At 63.4% G+C, this 26,281-nt stretch overlaps 1 protein-coding gene across 3 annotated transcripts; it reads left to right on the top strand.

Annotated features, from left to right (window-relative positions):
- Nucleotides 1-174: 174 nt before the first annotated feature.
- On the top strand, nt 175-26,281 carry RAB40C (RAB40C, member RAS oncogene family). 3 transcript variants are annotated; one of them, XM_045992934.1, is made up of 7 exons: nt 175-310; nt 1,063-1,283; nt 18,390-18,450; nt 18,904-18,964; nt 23,732-23,809; nt 24,029-24,251; nt 24,620-26,281. In XM_045992934.1, exons 2-7 carry the CDS (start codon nt 1,142-1,144, stop codon nt 24,895-24,897), a joined length of 843 nt encoding a protein of 280 aa, XP_045848890.1. In that variant the 5' UTR covers nt 175-310; nt 1,063-1,141; the 3' UTR covers nt 24,898-26,281. The 3 variants fall into 3 exon arrangements, with proteins under 3 accessions (XP_045848890.1, XP_045848888.1, XP_045848891.1); XM_045992932.1 differs by lacking the exon at nt 175-310 and adding an exon at nt 395-629; XM_045992935.1 differs by lacking the exon at nt 175-310 and adding an exon at nt 874-923.

Below are 26,281 nucleotides of genomic sequence, written 5' to 3'. Positions count from 1 at the left end.
CCCCCGCCCGGAGCGGAAGTCCCGCCTCCGGGCCTCTCCGAGGGCTGATTGGTCGGCCCCAGCCCGCCACGCCCAGTCCCCGCCCCACCGCGGGGCGGGCGGCTCCCGAGAGCGCAGTTCCAGGCGCCTCGCCACCCTCGCGGGGGTCTCTGCGGGAGCAGCGGCCGCGGCTTGCTAGGGGCCTTCGTCCTCCGGGACCCAGCCGCGTCACATCCCTGGCGGGACAGTGAGGCCGGGCACAGCCACCACCCGCTCCCGCCCGCGGGAAGGGGGCGTATGCAAACAACCCGAAGTCCCAAGCTCCTGATTGGTGAGCGTGTGGGGCGAGGGGCGGGAAGCACGGGGCGAGGGGCGGGCTTAGAGGGGCTATGATCGACGTGCGGGCGGACCAGTGACTCCGGGAGGATCGGCAGCGGTGGCCAATGGCGACGGGGAGGGGGCGGGCAAGGGCCGAGTTGTTGCGGGGGGCAGAGAGCAGGGTTGCTGGTGACTCCGGGTGCCCTGCGGGGAGCGCCGGGGATGGCAGAGGTGCTGGCGGACGTGCCGGCGGACCAGCGGCTCCGGGAAGCCCGGAGGCGAGTGGCCAGCGGCGACGGCGACGGCCAGAATCTCCCCCCAACGAAAGCTGAGTAGGGAGTGGTGGGGGCGGGCAGTCGTGACGGATGTGCGTACGGACCAATGGCCATGTGAAAGCGGCGGCGGGCGACCAATGGCGACGGCATGGAGGCGGGGCGACCGGGGGCTTAACGGTGGAGTGTGGGAAACGGCGAGGGGGGGGGCGGACGGTCGTGAAGGACGTGCGCACGGACCAATGGGCCTGCGCGGCCGGGGGGCAACCAATGGCGGCTCTCGGGCTGGGGGCGGGGCGGCGGGGCTGCGCGGCGCCGTGCGGGAAGCGGCGGGGCGGCGGCAGCGGTGCTGAGGTGAGGCTGGCGGCGGCGGCGGCGGCGGCGGCGGGGGCGGGCGGCGCGGGCGGGGAGGGCGGCGCGGGCGGGGCCTGGCCCTCGCCGCCAGCCCGGGCCTCGCCGGCCGGCCCCGCTCACGCGCGCCCCGGCCCCGCAGGTCGGTCCGAGGCCTCCTCCCGCCCTGCTCCCGCGGCCGGCGCGGCGGGCATGCGGGTGCGGCCCGCGCGCGCGCGAGGATGGGGACGCAGGGCAGCCCGGTCAAGAGCTACGACTACCTGCTCAAGTTCCTGCTGGTGGGCGACAGCGACGTGGGCAAGGGCGAGATCCTGGAGAGCCTGCAGGACGGCGCGGCCGAGTCCCCGTACGCCTACAGCAACGGTAAGGCCGGCGCGGGCGGGCGGGGGCGGCTGCGCCCCGAGCTCGCCGTCCGCGTGCCCGCCGGTCAGCCGGGCCGTTACCGAGGCGGGCGGCTCCGCCGTGCGCCCCGGAGTCCAGCAGCGCCGCGCCGCGTGGGCACCGCCACCCCGGCCCGCAGGGTGCGTGCGAGCGGGGTGTTGCGGAGCCGGGAGGGGAGGCCCCGAGGGCGCGGCCGCCGGCGCTCGCGGCAGCGGTGCCAGGTGTGGCCCGTGGTGTCTGCGCGCCGTCGGCCCCTCCGAGCCGGGCTGGGCGCCGGCGGGACTCGCGTGGAAGGAGACGCCCGCTCCTCCGTGGGTGGCGTCGTCAGCGCCGCGGCCGATGCAGCCGCGCCCAGCTCGCCCCTCTCCGCCTTCCCCTAGGCACCACGGCTGAGGCCGAATGGGAGGTCAGTACCGCCCTGTGATGGGGCCCTGACCCGCCGCACGCCGTGCTTCGAGGGCACCAGGAAGTCTGCCCGGCCGCCGGCCGCCGGTTTGCGGGACCTTCCCCTGATTTTACTTCCTCGGCCTCTGTGGTCCACACCCTTGGTTACTTTGTGTCTGGGACTCCGGTTGGTCCTGTCCGGCGGCTGCGGCACCTGCGGTCGGCTGAGCTGTTGCCGACAGGTCGCGGCCTCTCCGACCCTTTCATTTTAGGGCTCGTCCAGGTTGCCGGGTCACCTGCCCTGGCGGGACGCCCTTCCCGCTGGGGCAGCTTCAGCCACGGGCCGCCTCCTGAACCCCGAGCTCTCAGCCCCACCTCACAGGGGGCGGCAAGAAGCGGGGCGCGCTGGGTTTCTTAGGGGAGGGAGAGCTCGGCTGCGTCCTCAACAGGCCCCTTCATCCGTTCCCGCCACCTCAGTGGATGCCGGGCAGTGACGGTCAGAGGCGTCTGCCCTGCCTCAGACAGCGAGTGGGCGAGCTGCGTTTCCCGTGGTGCCATCGCGCCCCGGAGCGCCCGTCCTGGGGGGCGGGTGGCATAGGCCGGACCTCGTCTGGGGCAGCGGTGGTTTCCTGGAACGTCGCCACAGGCTTCTGAGGGTCAGCGGGTGCAGTGGGGTGTGGCGAGCTCCCTGGAGAGACGGGGCCCAGCCCCTGTGCTCTCTGTCGGGTGGTGACCTGGGCGTCGGGTGGCGCGTGTCGGGTGGCGACGTGGTGACTGACTGAGCTGTGGCCGGTAGCGAGAAGGTGGTGACCTGCCTGAGGCAGCGGAGCGGTCCGAGTCACCGCGAGCTGGTCCAGCGCGCCGGCCGTCTGCCAGAAGTGGCGAGGGGAGGTGCACGCGCGGGTCGCGGCCATCGCCCGGCCCCGAGCGGAGGGCAGAGTGCCATCCCGGGTCTCGGCTCCTGGAGGTTAGCGTGTGCGTGGCACAAGGGGGGCCCAGCGGCCAGGGCTCTGTACCGGGGGAAGCTGGCAGCTGGGTGGGCCCTTGCTTCTGTCCCTCGGAGGCTTCCTGAGGGCGACTCTTGAGGGCTTTGGAAGCTCTGGGGCAGCTGGTTCCAGGGTTCGCAGCGCGCGAGTTGAAAGTCTCTGTTCTCTTACGAAGGACGCGCTTGCGGTTCCCCGTCGTCTTCGTTGCTACGAGCCCTCGGCGCGTTTCCGGGCTTGTGTTCTGCCCGGCCTTCCGGGGGCTCGCAGGAGCGGATGACCCGTGGCAGGGAAACCCCCACTTGGTGAAGGACGTGTAGTCAAACTCTTCTCCTCGGGCCGGCCTGCTTGCTCGCCCGCGGCCGAGGCTCGTCTAGCTCGTTCTTCGGACAGGTCCGTGAGCGCGCATCGTCTTCCCGGCTCTGCAGACCCCGAGTCATCGGACGGCCTCTTCTCGGGCCGGCGCCGGAGCCGTGACAGCGGCTTGTGACCGTGTGCCACACCGGGGGCGCCTGCGGCAGGCCCCGGCTGTCTGGTCACGCTCGTGTGCGCTGTGTTCACGGGTCTCTGTAGACCCGAAGCCTTCCTTTCAGGAGGTTCGAGTTCTCTTTTCGGGGTACACGGCAGTGGTTCAGAGGAGGCCCCTGCCCTCCTGGGGAGGTAATAGGACGCTTTGCAAGGAGGTGCCCATGTTTTATGAGGAGCTGGTACCCCGGAGGGCACCCCTAGGTCACCCGCCGGGGTGGTGGGCAGTGTGTGCGGCCCCAGGGCCGCATGCTGGGTACTCCTGGATACTCCCAGGCCCAGGAAGTGTCCTGCTGCGGTGCACAGGCCTGTTCCCACTTCTCTGGGGGTCGTGAACGTTTAGGGCAGGGACACGCCGAGCACCTTGGTTCCCACAGACCTTCACGTTGAGGAGAATGTGCCGTGGTGGATAGGCCCGCGTCCCAGAGGACTCCAGAGTGGACGCGAGTCCATCTCCGTATCTGCTCCTCTGGGGTCCGTGTGCCGGGAGCTGCCCATGTGCTCTGAGCCCAGCGTCCGGGGCGGGGAAGGGAGGAGGAGTGAGGTGTTTGTGGCGGGTACGGACGAAGCCAGGCAAGCATGACGTCTCTGGGAGTGTCTGGGGCCTGCTGGCTGCGGACCTTTGTAGGACCAAACAGTGCCTGCCGTGCCCACATGGGACCGGTCCGGAGCGTGGCTTCAGCCCACTTCAGCACCCCGATGGCTGGGCCGTTGGTCACCACGTCCCCATGGTGTTTCACGGACGGTTCCGGCCAGCTGGAAGTTGGCTTCCCAAGGAGAGACGGCCTCTGCAGGTGCCCCAGCGTGCTGTTTTCCTGAGTCAGGACGGTCTCTGGACAGTGTGCCTGTGGCGTCTCGTCTGCTGTTTCGTCCCGGTGTTGGCATGAGGTGTACGCCCCGGAGACAGCAACTGGTGTGTGTCCCAGAGGAGCGAGCAGCCTGCGTGCGGCGTCAGTGTGTTGACAGAAACCTGGTGTTGGTCGCTGGGTCACTGGACAACCCTTCGTCGTCCCTTTTCTTACTCTGTGTGGTTGGTGCTCGTCTCTGGACTCTGGCCGTTTTTCTGCACGATTTACTGGGATTTGCCTTTCTTCTGTCAGATGCCAGGTTCCAAAGAGGGTTACTGGCCTGGAGTGTGACGTGTGCCCGGCAGGGTCACAGTGCTGGGCCCCCCGTGCTCTCTCCATCCGCCAGTCCTCTCTGCCGTCCTGTGACGGAGGCACCGTCGGCGCCGCGTTTGGCGCGTGAGGAGCCAAGGCTCGGACGAGCTGAGAGAGCAGCTGCCGTGGGCCGCGTGGGGCCTGACGCCCGTCGTCTCCCCAGACCCCCTTCGCCTGGGCCTTGGCAGCTGGTCACTGAGTTCCTGGTCGACGCTTCTTTCTAGGCTTTGTCAGTCGAGTCTGGCCACTGGGCACCTGGTGCTGATTGGCAGGGGTGACCCACTTCTCAACACAGACCCTCCCCAGCCCTGCGGCTGCCTCCTTCCTCCGCCCTGGGGCCTGGGACAGTCACTGAGGCCCATTTGTTCTCCCTCCACTGAGCTGCTCCAGCCCTGCCTGGCTCCCTCCTGGCCGCGAGCAGCAGAGCAGAGCCCCGACAGCACCCAGGGTCAGCTGCTGACCCGGGCAGCAAACCCCCAGTTTCCAGAGAAGGTTCGCGAAGGCCACAGGGTGCCGCGGGTACAGCTGTCTGCGCGGGGCTGGATTCCTAGCGCCCCGTTGGCCAGGGGTTCACCTGCTGTGTGTGTGGCGTGAAGATCGGCCTCCCCCAGTCTGACCGGGAGGCAGGCGGGGAGATGCAGGCTTCTGTGCCCGCTTCAGATGAAGCTCCTTGGGCTGGGTGGCCGTTTGAGGTGGCCTGGCCCTGCCCACGTTGTCCCGGAGTCGGCAGCTGCAGCATCTGAACCCTGAGCGGTCTCCGTAAGCTCGGGCGGGCAGAGAACGGAGGCCTCAGTGGCCAGCACAGGGCCGTGCCAAGTGGCCTCTCTACCAGGGCTGTGCGGTGTCACGTTCCCACTCGCAAGAGTGCGGCTCGCTGGGTGAAGTGAACAGAAGCGTGTTTCGGGAAGCAGAGACCCCAGTGGGGCCCAAGGAAGTGGGTGGGCGGGGTGCGTCGGGTACTTGGCGTCCTGCTGCGTCTGACCTGTCCCTGGTCTGGGGCCGTGGCCAGTGGGGAGGAAGAGGAGAAGGCAGAGGATGGAGTTGGAGCCAGGCCCAGGCAGTGGGTGTTGTGGGGCCTGGGGCCACAGGGCTCCGGGTACTGCCATCTGCCATTGGAGAAAGTCGGGTAAGGCGTCTGTGTAACGAGGTTTGCTTCTCATGGTTGTGCTCCTGTAGGCCCAGTAATGACCGGCTGTCTCCTATCATGCCCAGACTGGAGTGTCGAGTGCCTTGTTGACTCTGGGCGTGCGTCCTCGGGGGGGGGAGGGTCGGGGAGGGACGGGGGACAGAGGCGGCCCCGTAAACCTGGCAGCTGTGGGTGTGGCGGGGACCCGAGGACACCAGACGAGCGTTGGCCCTTCGAGCTGGTGGGTGTTTGTGGAGCAGAGGGGTCTGGCCCTTTGGCTGGAATTCGTAGGGCGCTGTGATCTGTGCGGGTTGGGCGGGCACTGCTCAGACAAGCAGGGCTGCGGGATGGCGAAGAGGGAGGGAAGGTCGAGAGGGGCCTCACCAAGAAGGAGTGCGGAGGGCCTGGTGTCAGGAGGCCGGCGTCTCTGAGCGGGAACAGAGAGCCCTGGGAGCGGGTAGGGACTGGACGGATTTTGAGAAGTGTCGCGGTGCAGACATCCAGCTGCCAGATTTCTGGGCACGTGAGTCCACGTGGACCCTGGAAGAGATCCTGGCTGGTGATACACACGTCTGTGAGCCCAGGACGCCGTGTGGACGGGGCCGAGCAGAGCACTGCGGTTCCCAGATGGGCAGCGCTGCTGTGATCGAGACGGGCCTGCGCGCCATCTAGTAGTTTCTGGGGTCGCGAGCTGGGTCTTTGCCCGTCTGCCCCTTCCCGGACAGCTGAGGTCAGGTGAGTGCCTAGTAAGCAGGTCTGTGAGGATGGCTAGTGGGCTAAGTGATGTTGTCAAGACTTGAAACACGGTGCATGGCCTTGAGTGGCGGCGGGGACGTGGGGACCTCTCATGGGGTGGTCTGGTCATTTCTGGGTCTGACGTTGGCAGGAAGATGGCAGGAGCTGGGTCTGGTTTTGTTACGGATACGGCTTGGACAGGGAGGACGTACGTCCCTGAGCACAGCTGCCAGGTCCCGGGTCAGCTGCAGAAGCCGTGGCGCGGTCTGAGCTGGGTCTCCCGTGCGAGCCAGAGGTCCTGGGGACTGTCACACTCACAGCTGTCTTGGTCAATGGCGCTGGCCATGATTTGATTTGGGTCCAGCAGTGACCAGATCCCTGGGTAAGTGAGGACACCTTGGTGGTTGTAGCCTTTTCAGGAGGATTTTCCTCATTTGAAGTCCGTCGGGCACACAGAGAAGGGGGCTCTCATGAGAAGCAGACTGAAAGACGTTGAACTCGGGGGATGGAGGGTCACCTGTCGGTGCGTGACAGAGTCAGTCTGGTGGTGCACGGCCCGGAGAGTGTGCCCGGAGTGTGTCCGGAGTGGTCTGCTGGCTGTGCTCTCCCAAGCCTTCGAGAGTCGGTGGGTGTCTTTCCTGCGGAAGGACAGGGGACACCGCTAAAAACAATCACGGTGCTTTTTCTTTTTCTTTTCTTTGATAAGCATAGAAATGAAAAGTCTGAAACCCTCAAGGGTCATACGGTACATTCACATACAGAGCCTTTAAAGGTGGTGGTTTGGGAACAGCGAGCATCCGAGGGCCTGAGGAGAGCTCTGATGCCTCGTTAAGCCGCCAGAGTCTAACGTCATCATGTACAGGTGTGTGTGAAATGAAAGAACCGGGAGCCACACGAAAACAGTAACGGTGACTATCTCTGACTTTTGGGGTTATGGGTAATTTTTGTGTGTGTGTTTGTTTTCTTTAATGTTAAGTGTTCTGAATTTTGCCATGTTTTGTCCGCAGAGCATGCTTGCTCTCCATGAAGGATTCTGCCGTGGTCTGGTCTGGTCTGGTTTATTAGGAAACCCGTCCACAAACTGCCCCAGAGCTTCTCCTGAAACCAGCGTGGAGTGTATGTAGAAAGGCATTTTGAAATTCATTAGGTAACTTCTGCTTCCTTTTCTGTCCTTCATCAGGCGCCCCCCCCCCCCCCCCCGCCTCCTTTCTCCAGCGACAGACGTATGTGGGCCGTGGGGGCAGCCTCGGGCCTGGAGGAGGACAGGAGCTCACGGCGTGTCCCAGTTCCCACCACGTCTGTGTGCTCAGCGTGCTAGGGGACGGGTGTTCGCGAACAGTTCCCATCTGTATGCAGAACCCCGTGGTCAGAAACCTATTAACCTAAACTCCGCGCAGGTCAATGTCCTGTGGGTTTCCTTTTTTAAAATAAGTTTTGGGGCGCCTGGGTGGCTCATTGGGTTAAGTCTCTGCCTTCGGCTCAGGTCATGGTCTCAGGGTCCTGGGATCGAGCCCCGCATCGGGCTCTCTGCTCCGTGGGGAACCTGCTTCCTCCTCTCTCTCTGCCTGCCTCTCTGCCTAGTTGTGATTTCTCTCTGTCAAATAAATAAAATATTAAAAAAATTTAAAAAAATAAAATAAGTTTTATTGAGATACAATTTAAATGCAATGAAGTGGCCCCATCTTGAGTACAGAGTTCAGGGAGCTCTAACAGGCACGTATCTGTATATCCATTGCCTTAATCAGGGTACCGGCCGTTTCCAGTTCCCCCTGAAAGTTCTCTCGTGGCTCCTGGAAGACCAGCCCCCTCCCCAGCCCTCAGCCGGCTTCGGGTCCCTGTAAGGTTGCTTTTGCCTCTCCAGAACCTCCTGTAAATTGAGTCTTGTGTGCTCTTGGTTTGCGTCACTCTCTAGGATGGTGTGAGACTCACTCACGTGGGGCACACGCGTAGCCGTCTGTTCTGTTCCCGAGAAGCGTTCCCTTGCAGTTCTGTACCCCTGTCGGCTCTGGTCACTTGTCATTCCCTGATTTGGGCTGCTGTGAAGAATGCTGGTATGAATGTTCTTGTACAAATCTGTACAGTTTGTTTTGTTTTGTTTTTGTCTTTATGATTTTATTTGTTCGACAGAGAGAGACACAGTGAGAGAGGGAACACACTCAGGGGGAGTGGGAGAGGGAGAAGCAGGCTTCCCGCTGAGCAGGGAGCCCGATGCGGGGCTCGATCCCAGCACCCCAGGATCATGACCTGAGCCGAAGGCAGATGCTTAATGACTGAGCCACCCAGGCACCTGAAGTCTGTACAGTTTTTTTTTTTTAAATATTTTATTGATTTATTTAACATAGACAGATCACAAGTAGGCAGAGAGGCAGGCAGAGACCGGGGGGAAGCAGGCTCCCCACTGAGCAGAGAGCCTGATGCGGGGCTCGATCCCAGGACCCCGAGATCATGACCTGAGCTGAAGGCAGAGGTTTAACCCACTGAGCCACCCAGGCGTCCCTGTACAGTTTTTTAAACTTTTTATTTTTGTGGGGGCCCCGGCCAGCTCATTCCGAGGTACGTGTGACTCTTGGTCTCTGGATCATGAGTTTGTGCCCCAAAGTCATTGGGTGTGGAAATGACTTAAATAAATAAAACTTGAAAAAGTTCAGTTTGGTGGTAAATACGTGTACTGTGCTGACCATTCATAATCGTGTGATTTAGTGGTATGAAACCCATTCGTGATTCCGAAGTGTGTGCGCGCTTAGTTCACGGGAAACCGGCCAGCTGTGCTCTGCAGTCCGTCATGCTGGACGCCCACCAGCAACATGTGTGCGGTCCGGTTGCTGTAGGTCTCGGCCAGAGTTTGATGTTGTCAGCCTTTTTTCTTTTCTAAAAAAGATTCATTATTTGAAAGAGAGAAAGCACTAGCAGGGGGAGGGGCAGAGGGAGAGGGAGAAGCAGGCTTCCTGCTCAGTGCAGAGCCTGACGCGGGGCTCTATCCCAGGACCCCGAGATCATGACCTCAGCTGAAGGCAGGTGCTTCACGGCCGACTCCCTGCCTTGGGTTATTTTTAGTCAGCTCTCGCAGTGTAATTTATGAGCCCAGAGCCCGGGTCCAGTTCACACTTGCAGTTCTGAGAGTTGGGACGGGCACACCTGAGAAAGCATCACCAGCCTCGGCCCCGGGGTCCCTGCAGACCAGCCCGTGTTCCCGTTCCAGACTAGTTGGTGTTTCTCCGGTGTTCCTGGAGTCACACACGCTCCGTTTTCCCTGAGACGCGGCGGTGTGGTGGCGAGCTTGTCACTGCGTCCTGGGTGCCGCGCACCCTCTGTGCGGACTGCGGTGTCCCTGCCTGTTCTTCTGCACAGAGACTTTGGGACGTTTTCATGTTTGGGTTTTTTCTGAATAATGTTCCTGTGAAAATGTGCCTGCATGTGTGTGTGTGTGTGTCAGGGACACCCTGAGGGGTGGGGCTGCTGAGTTGTAGGGTGTGTCCAGCCGTAGTAGTCACCCCTCCACGGTTTTCGGACAGTCCCGAGGCCAGGGCGGGTGAGAGTTCTGTCCACTTTGCTCTTACGCTGTTTCTTTAGGACAGCGCTGGGTCCCAGGGCTCACGTCCTGCTGCTCTGCCGGCCCAGCGGGCGGGCTTTACTCTGGGCCCCGTGTGCTAACAGCAGACGCCCTCCGCTGCCTCCTGCAGCGACGCCGGCCCTGCTCCTGCTGCAGCACGTCACCGTGCAGCCGCGCTCTGGCGGCGGGCGCTCCTTTCTGCAGGCTCTCAGGGAGGTCTGTTCCGGCCCATCCCCACCCGCGTGTCTCTGCTGGCTGTGCACCAGGGCTGCCCCAGCTTCTGGAGACCACCCCCATGCTTCACTCACCTTCCCTTTTCTCTGTCTTCAAAGCCAGGTCAGGCCCTTCTGGGCTTTGAGTCTCTCCTCTTCCTGCCTCCTCTCTGACTCAGCTAGCGCGGAGTCCCCATCTTAAGGACTGCTGATGACCTCGGGCCCACCCGGATAACCCAGGACCCTTACCGTCTCGAGGCACATCCCGCAATCACACCTGCAAGGTCCCTTCGCCTTGCAGGGTACATTGCTGCAGGTTCCGGGGATTAGAGGGAGGACACCTGCAGGGGCAGCTTGGGGGGTTGTTCTGCCCAGCGCACCGCCCTGGAAAGTTGTCTGTGTTGTTGTGGTTTGGGTAGATTTGGGGTGGCTGGTCAGAGGAGGGCGTGTTTGCGCTTCTGGTAGACCCCGCTGGTCTTCATTCTTGCTTTGGACTGAGTGTCGGTGTCTGCCAGGGTTCCTGTCTTCACACGGAACTCCCCCAGGTGATGGTCAGGGGTGGGGCCTTTGGGAAGGGACTGAGTCACAAGGGTGGGACCTCGGGAATGGGGTCAGTGCCCTCACCAGAGAGCCCCAGAGAGCCCCTGGCCCCTGCTGTTGGTGACCCAGGACGGGAGCCCTCCCTGGACTCCTGCTCTCCTGGCGCCCTGTCTCCAGCTTCCAGCCCCTGGAGCATGAGCAGCCCATCTCTGGATGATGGAACGCTGGCACAGTGGCCCCAAGCCGACTAAGAAATTACTGCAAGATGAGGGGCTTAAAGCAGCACCCACTTCCCAGCAGATTCTGTGGGTCAGAAACCCAGCGCAGCTCAGCTGGGTCCTCACGAGGTCTCTCTTGGGATGCAGTCAGGGGTCAGCTGGAACAGAAAGAATCCTTTTGTTTTTTTAAGATTTTATTTATTTGAGGGACGCCTGGGTGGCTCAGTCATCGGGCATCTGCCTTTGGCTCATGGTCCCAGCATCCTGAGATCGAGCCCCGTGTCAGGCTTCCTGCTTGGCAGGGAGTCTGCTTCTCCCTCTCCTGCTCCCCCTGCCTCTGTTCCCTCTTTCGCTGTCTCTCTCCATCATAAATAAATGAGATCTTTAAGGAAAAAAAACCCAAAAGATTTTATTTATTTGAGAGAGAGGAAGAGTGTGCGTGTGCACACGGGGAAGGGGAGGGGCAAGGGGAGAAGCAGATTCGCTGCTCAGGAGGGGGCCTGCGGCAGGCTCAAGCCCAGGACTCTGGGATCACGACCTGAGCCACAGGCAGACACTTAACCCACTGAGCTACCAGGTGACCCAACCTTTTTTTTTTTTTTTTTTAAGATTTTATTTATTTATTTGACAGAGAGAGATCACAAGTAGGCAGAGAGGCAGGCAAAGAGAGAGGGGGAAGCAGGCTCCCCGCTGAGCAGAGAGCCCAATGCGGGACTTGATCCCAGGACCCTGAGATCATGACCTGAGCCGAAGGCAGCGGCTTAACCCACTGAGCCACCCAGGCGCCCCTGACCCAACCTTTTTTTTGAAGATTTCTGTATCTGAGAGAGTGTGAGTGTCCATGTGGGGGTGGGGCAGAGTCAAAGGGAGAGAGCATCTCAGGCCGACTCCCCCTGAGCGTGGAGCTGGATCCCACGACCCTGAGATCATGGCAAGAGCCGTAATCGAGAATCCGACACTTGGCCAGTTGACCCCCCAAGTGTCCCTAAGAATCCTTTTCAGGGGGTGCTTGGGTGGCTCAGTTGTTTAAGCGTCTGCCTTCAGCTCGGGTCATGGTCTCAGGGTCCTCGGATCGAGCCCCGCATCGGGCTCTCTGTTCAGCGGGGAGCCTGCTTCCCTCTCTCTCTGCCTCCTTGTGATCTCTGTCTGTCAAATAAATAAATAAAATCTTAAAAAAAAAAAGAATCCTTTCCAGGCTTGTGGGGGTTGTTGGCAGTACCCGCCGGCTCACTTCCCAGGCACACAGACTCCGCGTGGGGCGGCTTGCCTCGGAGAACCAGCGAGGCAGAGAGTCTGCCTAGGAGACAGTCCAACGTAACGGACCTCAGAGGGATATCTGTCCAAGGCAGCAGGTCTTCGTTCCCACCGGCCGCTAGGGGAGGGCTGTACGATGACCCCAGGGGCATGAGCGCTGGGACGCGGGACCTTGTGCCCACACAGGAGTGCCTGCCTCGTTGCTCACTGCTGCCTCTGTCAACAGGGACATGCGGAGTTCCCTTTCATGTCCCCAAGCATGCTGGGTGGCGAGAGGTGCGTTTCCGGGGCATAAGCGTGTGCTGCGGCCCCCTGCTTGGAGGAGGAAGCCTGAAGGCCGCATGTGTGTGCAGGAGGCTGTCGGGGTCGGGCCCGTCGGGACGACTGCCGTGTGCGTCCCTCTATGTTACGGCGGCTTTTTCAGCTCCTGGAAGACCCTAGCGTTTCTCCTCCACTTGTCTATCTTTGGGACTAGTGAGCGCTTGTTCTCCCGCCCCCCGCCCCCCAGGGAGGAACATCGGAGAAGCAGTAGCTGCCTCCCCTGCGTTTGGACGTCCTTTTGGATGTGCACAGCGGCCTGGCTCAGACAGCCGGCTCCCGCTGTCCTTCCTGGGAGGCCAGATCTGGGGGTCGCCCATCCACGTGTCGCTGCTGGAACCCGCTCAGTGGGTGACCTGCCTCATGGGAGGGGTGGAGCTGGCTTCCCAGGGCACTCCCAGCGTCACTGGGGATCCTCTCCCCTGTCAGGAGCCTCTACGGTGGGGGGAGCCTGTGGGGACTGGCCTCCTCCCCCTCAGACACCGGTTGGTGTTCCAGTTCCAGAGGAGGACACCAGCTAGGGCTTTCCGTTTCTCTCTTTCTTTTTGTTTTCTCACCTCTTTCTTTCTTCCTTTTCAGAAGATTTTATTTATTTATTTGACAGAGCATGAGGTGGGGGAGGGGCAGAGGGAGAGGGAGGCTCCATCCCTGGACCCCAGGGTCGTGACTAGAGCCGGAGCCGGAGGCAGAGCTGGGCGCCCCGCTGGCTCTGTGGGCGGAGGTGCAGCTCTCGTCCCTGTGAGCTCACGCCCCATGCTGGGTGTAAAACTCACTTTAGAAAAAAAAGGGGGCGCCTGGGTGGCTCAGTGGGTTAAAGCCTCTGCCTTCGGCTCAGGTCGTGATCTCAGGGTCCTGGGATCGAGCCCCGCATCGGGCTCTCTGCTCAGTGGGGAACCTGCTTCCTCCTCTCTCTCTGCCTGCCTCTCTGCCTGCTTGTGATCTCTCTCTCTGTCAAATAAATAAACTTTTAAAAATAAAATGAAAAGAAAAAAAAGGCGTGCTGTGGCCTTTAATCGTGTTGGGAGGTAGCTACGTAACTACGCTTTGATGTCTCCGTTTTTCCGTAAGGCGAACCTGGCACAGAAAGGGTGGTGGCTGATGTCCTGTCTGGGCAGGTGACGTCCTTCCTTGCTCTCTCCCTTCAGGCGGGTCTGACAGGCGTGTGGAAAGTGCCCGCACCCAGAGGCCAGCCAGGCGTGCTGCTGGTCTGCACTCTGAGCAGTGGAACGTTGAGCTCACAGCCTCGACGGGCACACCCAGTGAGGCCGACGGGGAGATGGCCAGAGCTGCCGCGTTCCGCTCTGTGCGTCCTCCCCGTGAGCGGTACGTCATTCTAGTGACCGTGCGTTTTCTTGGAGGCCGGCGGTCCCGAGTCCGTGCTGACAGGCGGGGGAGCCCTGGTGAAGCTGTGAAGGAGGGAGTGGAGTGGGGAGTGTGACTTGTAGCCTGTCCGTCTGCTGACTCCCACGGGACAGCACGGCTCAGCTCCGGGTTGTCCTTGACCGGCCGTGGATGCCTCCCTCCCATGGATGAGGGGCCGGGGGAGACGGAGGGGAGTGCTCAGCCTTCCTCTGCGCGTGCCCGCAGCTCTGCTCACAGGGCCTGGTGAGGTGGGTCTCTGCGAGCAGGAGGGGCGTCTTGTTGGACCCCCCGAACCACCGGGAACGGGGTGACTGTCAAAAACAGGCATTTCGGAAAGTTGAAACTTAACGTCACCTTTTCTGGACTGGTCCTTCCTCCTCCACCTCCTGTTTGGCCCGTCTCTTCGGAGAACACCGGTCAGCAGCCCGTGATTACAGCTCCTGCTCCTGCGGCCTCCGTGGTGTCCCCCAGGGCGGGGCTGGGGTGCGGGGACGTGGCGTCAGGTGCCGTCCTCAGCCGCGTCAGGCCCTCTGGGGCCAGTGCTGTCCTGAAAGGCCATGAGATGGAGGACAGGCCATCCCTCCCCTCCGCGCGCAGAGCTGGCACGCACATTACAGGGCACGTTAAATGTGGGACATGCGTCCTGAGTGCTCCGTGCTCGGACCCAGGGACGCCGACGAGGCGACATCAGACATTACCGAGTGCAGGTGTTCCTGGGGAAGATGGTTTTTCCCCACAGTGAAGAACTTGTAAGAGTCGGAGCCAGCGAGACACCCGTGGCGCTCGAGGTGGTGGCGTCCGCGCCGCGTCTGCGTGGGGGTGTCGGACAGGCTCGCACCTGGCGCACGTGGGGTCCGGGCGCACAGTGAGGGCCGGGCGTGCCTCGCGTGTACCGGTACCCACCGGGTGCCGGAGCTGCCTGCGCGGCTCCAGACTGTTCCATCGGGCACGGTGGCCATGTGCATGGCCGTTCAGCTGCGGTCCCGGGCCTGGGCCTCCTCAGAGGGATCCTTGTCACTCTGGGTCCGGGTGCCGCTGTGGGCCTGCCCGGAACAGCGCCTGGTGTCTGGGAGGGAGGGAGGTGGGGATTCCAGTCGGGGGATTCCAGTCGGTCCCGGGAATTGCCACTCCCCTGGGAAACCCGGTCACACAACAGAAAAGACCTTCTTAGGAACTCCTGGCTCCCTGGGGGAGAGAGGCTGGCTGTGCGGGACGCCGGGCTGCTGCCAAGACGAGGCGGAGGCCTGAAGCCTGGCTGGGAGGCGCCGGCAGGGACCCTGTGCCCCGGTCCTGCTGGGACCGCAGCCACCTGAGGGGGGACACGGGAGATCTGCTCCCTGGGAGGAGCGGCTGCAGCGGAGCCCCCCACCGGCCCCACCGCAGGTGCTCATGTCGTGTCCGCAGCTGCCCAGAGGCAGCAGCTGGTTTTTGCAGGGACAGCCCCCAGTCCAAGGCGACCGGCCTCCGCACACCCTGAGGTGCCCGGCCGCTCTGTCAGGAGCCCCCCTCGAGCAGAGTCGCCGGAACCGCGGCCGCTCCTGGGGGCCTCTGAGGGGCGGTGGGCATCCGAGCGCCCCCACGGTGTGAGCACCTTAACGGCGGGTCATTGGCGTTGCCCGGGAGGCAGAGGCGCACTGGGTGCGAGAACTAGGGTCGAGCTGTGGCTGGGAAGCAGCGTTCCGAGGCCCGGGAAGAGCTCTGGGAGGCAGCATGGGAGGAGCCGCGGAGGGGAGCGGTGTGGCCGAGGTCGGTATGGCCGAGGTCAGCTCCCAGGACCCCGGGGGAGGCGCCAAGTGGGAGTGGGAAGAACTAGCTGCCGGCTGGGCCGGGGCGCGCGCCGTGTCAGCCGAGCGGGTGGAGGGGAGAGCTGGAGTCGCCGAAAGCGACCCGGGAAGACCCCCCAGACCCTGGGCCGGTGCCAGGCTCCAGCGGCTGTCGGAGAAACAGCGGGCTCGGAGGAAGGCTCAGGAATCAGCAGAGCCGCTGTGGCCCGCTGGCATCGCGGTGCCCTGTGCCTGTCCAGAGAGTGTGGGGACCTGAGACTGGGTCACCCCACCTGGGTCACTGGGTCACTCACTCCCGCACCCTGCGAGTGAGCTGCCACCATCAGCTTGGGCGTCGGGCGCTCAGGAGGCCTGGTCAGCCCCTTGCGCCCCCGGGCGGTCCTTGGAGCATCCGCCGCGGATGGCGCTCTCGCGGTCACGCCCGGGCTTCCGGCGCGGTCTGGGTTCCACACGGGTTTTCAGAGAGGTGCTGGGTGCTGCGGACGGGTGGGGTGAGGCAGGGGGACGCGACCGCATTCTGCAGCAGCAGACTCGAGACCAGGACTCGCGGGCGCCGGCCAAGCAGGGACGTCCAGTCGGCCCGTGTCCTTGCTGAGGGCACGGCCTCTCTTTGGACCTGTTGGTCTGGTGTTCGAAGACTTTATAAAGTGCCCTGTACGCTTTTGTGCGGGTCTGGGCATGGGGATGAGGGTGTGTCTGATGTTCTGGTGCCCCGCGGACGGGCTCTCGGCCCGGCCGCACCGTCCGCAGCTGGGCCCCGCTGTCCGCTGCCCTCAGTGCCCTCGCACAGGCTGCTCAGCCTTCTGTGGGGGCTGCTCCTGGCAGGGCTGGGGGGCACGGTGCCCTGCCACCTCCGAGGGTAGGGCCGGCCCGATCTGCAGACCCTGAGGCGAGCCCCTCACAATCTGAAATTAGGGCAAGTGTGAGGCGGAAGCTCAGGCTTTTGCCTCTGGTTCTTGTGTCTAGGATGGCCGCGGAATGTAGGGGAGGCCTCGTGGGGCCATGGAAGATCCTCCCTCTTTGGGGGTTTTGCACAGCTCCAAATAGTGTGCAGCGCGTTCCCGCCGCCATGGGACCACGACCACCGTCCATCCACGGGGCTTTTCCATCTTTCCAAACCGAAGCTCATGGCCAGGAACTGCCCCCGCCCCACCCGCCCCCGCCCCTGGGGACTTCCGCTGACCGTCCGTCTCCAGGGATCTGACTGTGGGAGGAGCCTGGAGAAGGGGAAGCCCCCGAGTTTGTCTCCCTGCAACAGGCTTGTCTGACCGCCGCCCCCGAGGGTGCCCCCGCCCCCCGTGGAGCCCGCCCTGGCGTGTCCGCCCCGTTCAGGCGGATTGTCCAGTGCATGGACCGACGCCGCTGACCCTTGGTCTGCTGATGCACACACGAGCTGTTCCCACCTTTCAGCGGTTGTGAGCGATGCTGCGGGCAGCGCTGGTGTGGAACCGCAGCTCTGTGCCCAGCAACCTGGGGCCACCAGCCCGTTTCCATGTGGCCGCCCCCTTCCCCACCCCCTCACCAGCACCTGTGATTTTCTGTTTGTTTTTCTTGTAACTAAACGGTGCGCGGTGCCATCTCACCGTGGCAGTCCCCGATGACGAGTGGGGTTGAACACTTCTCCACGTGCGAATTGGCCGTGTGTGTATCCTCTTTGGAGAAATGGCTGTTCAGGTCTTTTGCCCATTTTTTAATCGGGTGGTTTTTGTTGTTTGGGCATATCTTTCTGTGTTATGGATGGCAGTCCCTTATCGGATACCTTTGCTCCCGCTCGGTCAGTTCCGTTCTCACGCCGTCCATGTCCTCTCGCACACGGGAGCCGGGTTTTCACGCGCAGCTGGCTGTTGGCAGAAGGACAGAGGAGGTGCTGGGGGCACACGGCGCGTGTGCCAACGACACCTGCATTGAAAGTGCCCATTTTGGGGGCGCCTGGCGCGTTCGGTCAGGGGAGCGCGTGACTCGGATCTCAGGGCTGACTGGGACAGAGCCCCGCGGCAGGCTGGCTGCTCGGCGGGCGTCTGCGTCCCCCTCTCCCTGCGCTGCTGCTCCTGTGCGTGCTCCTGCTCTGGCTCTCAGATACACGCAGACATATGTAACATTTTTTAAGAAACACACAAAAACCACGGGGTGCCTGGATGGCCCCATCAGGTGAGTGTCTGACTCTTGGTTGCGGCTCAGGTCCTGATCTCAGGGTCACGAGATCGAGCCGCGCGTCAGTGCAGCGCCTGATTGGGATTTCGTCTCCCTCTGCCTGTCCCTGCCTCTGCTGACGCTCTCGCTCTCTCAAATACATAAAATCTTAAAATAAAAAAGAAACCTAAAACGAAAGCCCATTCTCAAGCCCTCCTGGAGCAAGTGTTACAAAAAGCCAGGAAGCTGATGAGCTTCTCCAAGGCTTAGAAGTCGGGGAGGGAAGACACAGCTTGCGGGAAGTCTCTGGTGGCCGCAGGCCACTGGGAGATGTCGCGCGTCAGCAAAGCGTCCCTTCTCCTACCGCCTTCTTGCGGACTGACTGCGTCCCGTAAAGGAGTAAAAAAGTGAAACCTGGAGCTGGGGCCGGTGTGGCTTCTGCAGAGAGTGCTCCCAAGACGGCATTAGAGATTACTTGGCCCTTCCTCGTGCTCCCGGCACGCTCCAGTCGTCCATACCCGGGGGCTGCGGTGAACCCAAGAACCCAGGCACGCTGAGCCGCTGGGAAGCCGGCGTCAGGACCCACATGAAGTAGGTCGGCACGGAGATGAGCCTCCGTCCACACCACGTCTGTCAGCACCCGGCACGGGCTCTTGGGGCCACACCGGGGTGGCCCGCTTGGGTTGCTGGGCTGAAGCCATGGGAAGGGTCTGTGGGGGGGTGGACACCGCCCTCGGCCCTGGGGAGGTGGGTGCTCATGGGCCTGTCCCCACACGCTGCCTGCAGCTGCCTTTTGCTTCCTTCCAGGAATAGACTATAAGACGACCACCATCCTGCTGGACGGACGGCGCGTGAAGCTGGAGCTCTGGTGAGTCAGGCCCTGCGGGGTGAGGTGCCAGGGCGGGGACCGCAGTGTCCCAGGGTCCCTGCATGATGCCCAAGGCGAGTCAGGAGTCCTGTTGACGGGAGCAGCCGTTTGCACAGTGGGTCCCCGTGGAACGGACTCCGACGCAGAAACCAGGAGTCGGGGCTGCACGGTCTGACTCTGGCCCATAAACGTCATCTCCACCGTGACCACGGCCCTCTGCCATCACCCTTCTCTGGGCTCCAGAGCAAGCTCTTTCCAGAACCTCAGCGGGAGGCGGGGATTCTCGCAGGGTAGGGTTCCCCAGCCCCGCAGGGCAAGGTTCCAAGACACCCAGACCCACGGAGGTCCGCCAGGGTGTGCTGTGGACGGGCTGGGGGTGCTGGTGCCTCGCAGGGAGGACGCTGGGCACGCTGGGGTCCCACGGGCCGCGCCCCCCAACCCTCTGTGTTTCAGGGACACTTCGGGCCAAGGCAGGTTCTGCACCATCTTCAGGTCCTACTCGAGGGGCGCACAGGTAAGCCTAGCGATTGTGTGGTGCCGTGACCTGGGGTGACCCCTACGGCCGCGCTGTCGGACCGTCCTGGGAATCTCAGCTCGGGTACCCTCTGTGGCCATCGGCTCCCGTGGCTCCTGCTGTAGGAGGCACCAGAGAATGTGTGCCAAGACCCTCGGGCATGCCGCTCAGTCACCCGGTCCCCTGGGAAGAAGAGGTGAATTCTCTGCGTCCTGGGACTGGGATTTGCCGATGGAGGGCTGCCTGGTGGCTCCAGGGTGGGCCGGCCTGGACCGCAGACTAGGATGGCAGGGCTTGAGCCTTGGAGCCGCCGTGGAAGGAGCTGCCGCAGGTCTTCAGCAGGGCAGGGCTGGGCAGTGTGCACAGGCGTGGACACCCCCCCCCTTTCTGTGTCCTCTGGCTCCCCCCAACATGCTTGCGTGCCAGCATGCGTATGGTTCGAGGCTGGAGGAGGAAGGAAGGTGGCCGTGTGCTCACATCTCTCGGCTCTCACTGCCGTGTCGTTTTTGAGCGGTGTGGACGCAGGAGTCTCATCTGTGCTGCAGGGCAGGCTGTGACCCCCCAGGGTTTGGAATTGCCAAGGAGACTCCTGACGTCAGACCTGCTGTGCACGGCAGGCAGGGGCCCCTGGCCATGTGGGGTGCGGGCTGCAGGGGCTGCCTGGTACCCCGCACACACTCTGGCTGGGGTTGGGAGGAGCCCCATGCGACGAATGTTCGTGAGCAGCGACGAATGTCCAGCACGCCCCCACCCCCGCCCCGTGCCACTCTTTCTGCTCTGTGGGACCTGGGAAGCCAGAGGGACACTTTGTCCGTGATGGAGTCAGACCGAGTCTGCGTAGCTGTTGACAGGAGCAGACAACCCATCCCTTTCTCCAGGAGAGTCTCTCCAGCTGGGCTTGGGGGCTCCTGTCCTGGGAGCTGGCCCAGAAGTGTGAGCCGTGCCGCTGGCCTGGTCATGTCACCTGTCCAAAGTCTCCCCCGCCAGTGTCGGGGGCGCCCTGCAGGGCAGCTGTGTCGCCGGTGGTCCCTCCGGGAGCGGCCGCTGCTTCGTGACGGAACACAGGAGGACCCGGGGTGAGGGTACAGCTGTGGGGCGTCTGTCAGTGTGCCGGCGGCACCGGGGCTGAGGTGAAGGAGCAGGAACAGCCCCTCAGGCGAGTGTGGGGAGAGCCGAGGCACCCAGAAGCACAGTGCCCGGGCCCCTCTCCCTTAAGGAGGGGCCTGCGTGTGATTTTATGTGCGTGAGACGAGACGTGAGCTGTGGGGGTCCTTGTGCACCAGCGGCTTCTGGGAGCTCAGCTGTGCTCCTCTCGCATTACAGTATTTGTTCTGTCCTCGGAAGGAAGGTGAAGAGCTGCGGCCGGCCCCCTCCGGTGTGGTGCTGGGTCCCTGGGCTCAGCCGAGCGTCAGCCGGGGGCCGAGCAGACACGCACTTGGGAGTGCCCCGGGGGGAGCAGGAGCCGGCGCGGTTGCCGGATCACGCGTTACTCGTCTGTTCTCCTAGAGCGTCAGCCCGCGTCCTGCTTTGGCTCCGCTGGTTCTGGGGCCGGAGCGGCCCACGGCAGATCTCTGGCCAGGGGGCGGGGGCGGGTGGCGGCTGTGAGCGCCTGTGGTCTCCGGTCCCACCGGGTCGTGGCAGTGAGCAGGTGCAGGGGTCTGCCGGGGGCCCCTCCCTGCGTGTGCAGCGGACTGCGCCCAGACAACTGGGGCCTCTCCTTGAGCTCCTACCCTCGTGAGGACCAGAGAGAGGCCTTGCAGCTCCCCGAGGGTCCCGGTCCCAGAAGCCCCTGGCCAGCTCCCGGCTGCTGTCATCTGCCCTGCAGCAGGGCTGTCTTGGGGCTCTTGCCATGGGTGCTTTCTTCCGTGGCCCATGTTTGCTGTTCCTGGGGTCTGAGGTGGCCACTCATGGCCCTGGGAGGCTGGCACTGCCCACTGGGGTCCCCCGGGCTCAGTGCAAGGAGGGTGCTGGGTGGGGGAGGTTGTTTCGGGAAGGCTTTGGGCTGAGCTGGATCGGTGCTGGGCTGAGCATGGCCAGGCACTGGTCTGGTCAGAGAAGGCTCAGTTCATTTCCACGGAAAGGGGTTTCCTGTGGGAAGTGGTCCAGGGCTCCCAGGTTCTGTGAATGGAGGGCTGCTGGGGCACAGGCTTGCCACCTGTCCCTGCCCAGGTGGGGTGGCACGTGGCTGCCGTTTGACAGCTGCTCCCACCGTCCGTGCTGCTCGTTGGGGGGAGGCAGAGGCTGTCCCTCATGGCCGTTCCCTGGGGGCTGGAGCAGACAAAGTGTGCCAGCAGTTAAGCACCTGGGTCGGGGTGCCGCTGGCACGGGGTGTTCGTTTGTCCAAACTCACCAGACTCCCTGCCTCCTCTGAGGGACAGGCTGTGGCTCAGAAGGAGTGACCTGGGGGTGCCTGGGGGGCTCAGTCCATTCTGTGTCAGACTCTTGGTTTCAGCTCAGGTCATGAGCTCGGGGTCGTGAGATCGAGGCCCACGTTGGGCTCCACACTCAGTGGGGGTCTGCTGGAGAGTCTCCCTCTGCCTCCCCGACACACACGTGTGCTCTCCTGAGTCAGTAGGAATAACCTGCATAGAATAAGGGCACCAGCCCCTGGGCCCGCGGGCCCGCTTGTAGGGATTTTACCGACCAGGGCCCGGGGGCTCTTTGTGGGAGAAATGATCTGCGCGCCCGCCACGGTCCTGCCGCGCGAGCCTGGCGTGGGGTGCTGGCCGCTGGGGGCAGGGGTAACGGGTGTGCGTGGGCAGCTCCTCCGTCAGACCCGTGCTGTCAGACTGGGGCCGCCCCAGAAGGGGTGGTGGTTGAAGGTCGGTGCCAGCTGGGAGGGGCAGCCAGGGGTTCTCCCTCGGCCGAGGGGTACGGCAGACGCCTGGGCCCGAGGGAGGAGCTTCTGTCCGCTTGCGGGAGCATTTCAGCCTCACACAGGGGAGCAGGAGCCAGGACGGCCTGCCCGGCCTTCCAGCGTGTGGTTGTGCACGGACGCTTTCCTCCGTGCGTCGCCGTGTGTCGGTGCCTCTCAGGGCCTGCGCGGGGTCATCGCTGTGCCGCGTCCGTAGCTCGACTTCCTTCGCAGTCCTGGGACGTGGAGGCACAGTTCTTTTTTTTTATATTTATTTATTTGACAGACACAGCGAGAGAGGGAACACAAGCAGGGGATGTGGGAGAGGGAGAAGCAGGCTCCTGCTGACCAGGGAGCCCGATGCGGGGGTTGATCGCAGGACTCTGGGATCGTGACCCAAGCTGAAGGCAGACGCCCAACGACTGAGCCCCCAGGCACCCTGCGGAGGCACAGAGGCAGGCAGAGAGAGAGGAGGAAGCGGGCTCCCTGCCGAGCAGAGAGCCCAGTGGGGGGCTCGATCCCAGGACCCTGGGATCATGACTCGAGCCGAAGGCAGAGGCTTTAACCCACTGAGCCACCCAGGCGCCCCACGGAGGCACAGTTCTGGTTATTTCTGGAAGGGCTATTTCCAGGTGGGAGGGTCAGTGGCGGGCCCTCACTGCACTCCAGCTGGAGGCTTTGTTCCCTGCGCCCCAGACGGCAGGGTTCACACCCAGCTGGTCTCGGGACCTGTCCATTCTGACTCCAGGGCCCTCGAAATGTGTGTCTTAGCCCTTGACTTCATGCGGTTGTGGCCACCTGTCCTGGAAACTCTCCCTCCCCAGCGAGTGTCCCTCCCCAGCCGTCCCTCCTGGTGGGCAGGTGGCTCCGTGCTGCCCTGCTGGAGGCTTTCCAGCCAGAGTGGGATTTTGACCTCCGTGCTTACAAGACCTCAGAGCTATACTTGTCTTCCAGAACTGGGGGGACAGATTGGAGAGGAAAGGCTCATTGGAGGTGGAGAGTGCCCTGTTAGATCTCAGCGGCACTCTCTTGTGTGTGATGGGGGCACAGGCTGAACAGAGCCTTGCTGGGGCGGGACCGGGTGGGTCCTGGGCCTGCTTGGGCATGGCGCTCCGGGGGCGGAGACAGGTGGGGGCCGGCAGCTACCCTCACTCGGTGCTGTTGCCATTCCGAGGCTCGTGATGGGTCCCCGAGACGTCCGGGGCAGGGAGGCCGGGCGAGCCGTGCAGGTGCACACAGCCCAGACCTGAGCTCCAGCTGATGGGTCTCTGAGGGATGTGACAGGACGATCCTGGCAGCAGATCACCACCGGCTGGAGGGGGCCTGTGGCGGTGCCTGGCGTCCTGCTCCGCAAGCTTGGGTTGGAGCGCAGACCCCTCTGCCCAGCGCCCGGGGGACCCAGCTGCCGTCTGCCTGCCGGGCCTGTCGGCAGGGCCTGCCGCACCTGTAGACCTGCGTAGACTGCCTGTCCCACCTGAGTGATTTCTAAATGATCGCAGGTTGATGCTTACAGTGTGTTTGGAACAGAAAAGTTGAAAAAATGCCTTTTGTCCCAGCCAAGTGCCCAAGATGGGGGCGGGGGGCAGCACTGAGCCCGGAGCTCCGCTTTGCCACGGCCCACGTGCAGGCCGTCCATGCCACAGCCTGGCCTCCGCAAGGAGGCGGGTGCAGAGCTGGCCAGACTATGCGTGCAGAGCCCGTACCAGCTGTGCCTCGGAAACATGGCGGGATCTCACGGCAAGATTTCCCGCAAGTGACCCGCACGGTCGGCTTGAAAGCCGGTGGCTGGAACCAGGTGTCCCCTGTGCTGGGAGGGAGTGGCCCTTGGGTGCACCGGCCCACACTGTGCCCGGAGCAGGACATCTTCCATCCAGGCGGCCCCTGGCTTCTTGACGCCTGCGTCTCCCTTGCAGGGTATCCTCCTGGTGTATGACATCACCAACCGCTGGTCCTTCGATGGCATAGACCGGTGGATCAAGGAGATCGATGAGGTAGGTGTAAGCCCGCACAGAGCCCTCCAGGGTCGCCCTTCCCAGGTGTGCACACTACCCTCCCCAGCAGGAAGCCTGGAGGGCTCCGCTCTGTGTCCCCGTAACACTGGATGGCCACAGAATGGACAGTGAGGGCCCTGCCCACTTTGGGACCTGGGAGACAGTGCCTAGAGGGGGTGTCCTGTGTCGTGCCTCTGCTGAGACCTGTGTCCCCCCAAGCATGCGCCTGGGGTTCCCCGGATCCTGGTTGGGAACCGGCTGCACCTGGCCTTCAAGCGGCAAGTCCCAACAGAGCAGGCGCGCGCCTACGCAGAGAAGAATGGCATGACCTTCTTTGAGGTCAGTCCACTGTGCAACTTCAATGTCATCGAGTCCTTCACCGAGCTTTCCCGCATCGTGCTCATGAGGCATGGCATGGAGAAGATCTGGAGGCCCAACCGAGGTAAGGGGCTGTCCGAGCTGTGGGCCAGAAAGTGGAAACAGACTGGGTCTCCTCCGCGGCTTCCGCAGTGCCTGGGTGGCTGAGCTAGCTCTGTGTGGGGTCCCGGTGTTCCAGAAGGGGACCGTGCAGGATGCCCTCTCTGCAGCGGGGGTGGGAGCCGTGCCTGTCCCTCAGCCTGAGCCCCGTCCCACCTGAGCTGCTGGAAGGGCCGGGGTGGTCAGAAGCCTCCATCTCCTGCCAGGGCATGGCGACTGGGGTGGTGTGCTGGGCGTCCAGGGTGCAGGGCAGGGGAACCCCGAGGGCTTGGCTGACCTCCGCACCCCCTGCCGTCTGACTCCCTTCTGCCCCGCGGCCTGGCCCACGTGCAGTGTTCAGCCTGCAGGACCTCTGCTGTCGAGCCATCGTGTCCTGCACCCCCGTACACCTCATCGACAAGCTGCCGCTGCCGGTCACCATCAAGAGCCACCTCAAGTCCTTCTCCATGGCCAACGGCATGAATGCCGTCATGATGCACGGCCGCTCCTACTCGCTGGCCAGTGGGGCAGGGGGCAGCAGCAAGGGCAACAGCCTCAAGAGGTCCAAGTCCATCCGCCCGCCCCAGAGCCCGCCCCAGAACTGCTCCAGGAGCAACTGCAAGATCTCGTAGCGGGCAGGCTGGGTGCCCGCCGTCCGGTGCGCTCTGCGAGGGCTCGCGCTTGGGGAACGCGTCTGGCCGGGCGCTGGGCCGGGCGCCGTGTCAGGGAGGGCTGTGGCCACGCCGCCTCCCAGGGAGTGTGGGGGTGCACAATGCAGCCGGTGGTCGCAGCCAGACAGGTTCCATGGGGCCCCACCGTGCGGTGCGGCTGGGAGGCATCCCGGGGGTGGCCCTGCCCAGCCCCAGCCTCCAGGGGATCCTGGCGCCCTTCCTTATTTATATGGAAGATGTTCACCGTTTTGTACATTTGTAACACGCAGGCAGGGCAGCCTCCACGCGGCTGCATGGTGCGCCCTGTCGGCGGCGGGGTCGGGTCAGGATTTGGGACATGTGGAGCGGGAGGGGGTTTGAGGCAGAGGTCGAGAGGAGTCCTGGTCGGGGCTCCAACCTTGGAATTCACAGACACTTCACGTGCGGTGTGTGGGCTGGGTGGGGGGCGGGGGGGCACATGTGCCAGCCTTGGAGAGCGTGGGGGCCCAGGGCGCACCCCAGCATGGCCGGCGGCGGCTGTGGCCCCAGTGGCTGGGTGTGGCTGCAGCTGCGTGGGCTCCCGCCAGCCCCCCTGGACACCGTCCTGCGTGTCGTGGACGGGCTCAGGGCTGGTGAGGACTCGGTTTCCCGTGGGACTGCTGGTGTTTCTCAGACGGGGTGGGGCTCTGCGCCCCCGTTCCCGTGACACTCCTATCCCTCGGAGGAGAAGACCCAGAAGGTGGTGGGGGCAGCGGGGTGCCGTGCCTGTGCACGCCAGCCTGCCTGCTTGTCCCCCGGGCCACCCGGACTCCGCTCTCGCCAGCTGCCCTGGCCACCCTGGGGTGTGAGCCCACAGCTGCTCCTCGCCTGGCGTCGTACATCACTAAAACTGGTCTGACGCATCTCTTCGTGATGCTGCCAGGACTGATCCCGGCAGTGGACCCGAGCCGCTCCTGGAGACCCCGCCGGCTAGCCCCTCCTGCCGCCCGCTTGGCGACATGGCCACCGGTCACACTGGTGCTCAGCTCTACCTCGTCTTCACGGCCCCGCGCTGGGCTCTGGGACTCTTCTGTGCTGCGTGTCTGGAAGGCAGGATGGGGGCCGCGGCCGGTGTGCTGGGGGTCCCGGATGAGGCCTGGCTTTAGCAGGGTCAGGCAGGGGAGGCCACACCTATCCTGTCTCGCCTGTGTTGGGGGCACCCCTTTCTTTGGACTTTGAACCCAGTCACACAGACTTTGTTTCGAGGACATGGACAGTCCTTTGTTCACTTTATCAACACTACCCTTTGCTGCTGTCTGACACACCATTCTTGGGCTCGTTTTGGACGGTTTTCCTTTCTTTGTACAGTAAACTTAATTCAGCTCTG

The sequence above is a fragment of the Meles meles genome, chromosome 21, assembly GCF_922984935.1.
Source record: "Meles meles chromosome 21, mMelMel3.1 paternal haplotype, whole genome shotgun sequence".
NCBI lineage: Eukaryota > Metazoa > Chordata > Mammalia > Carnivora > Mustelidae > Meles > Meles meles.
This window is presented reverse-complemented; position numbering and strand designations above follow the sequence as displayed.

What these genes read in the sequence shown, in the direction of transcription:
- RAB40C (XM_045992932.1), top strand. Translation starts at nt 520, where the DNA reads ATGGCAGAGGTGCTGGCGGACGTGCCGGCGGACCAGCGGCTCCGGGAA. An exon ending in CCCGTACGCCTACAGCAACG is followed by an intron (nt 1,284 to 18,389) that starts GTAAGGCCGGCG and finishes GCTTCCTTCCAG; the next exon opens with GAATAGACTATAAGACGACC. An exon ending in CCTACTCGAGGGGCGCACAG is followed by an intron (nt 18,965 to 23,731) that starts GTAAGCCTAGCG and finishes TCTCCCTTGCAG; the next exon opens with GGTATCCTCCTGGTGTATGA.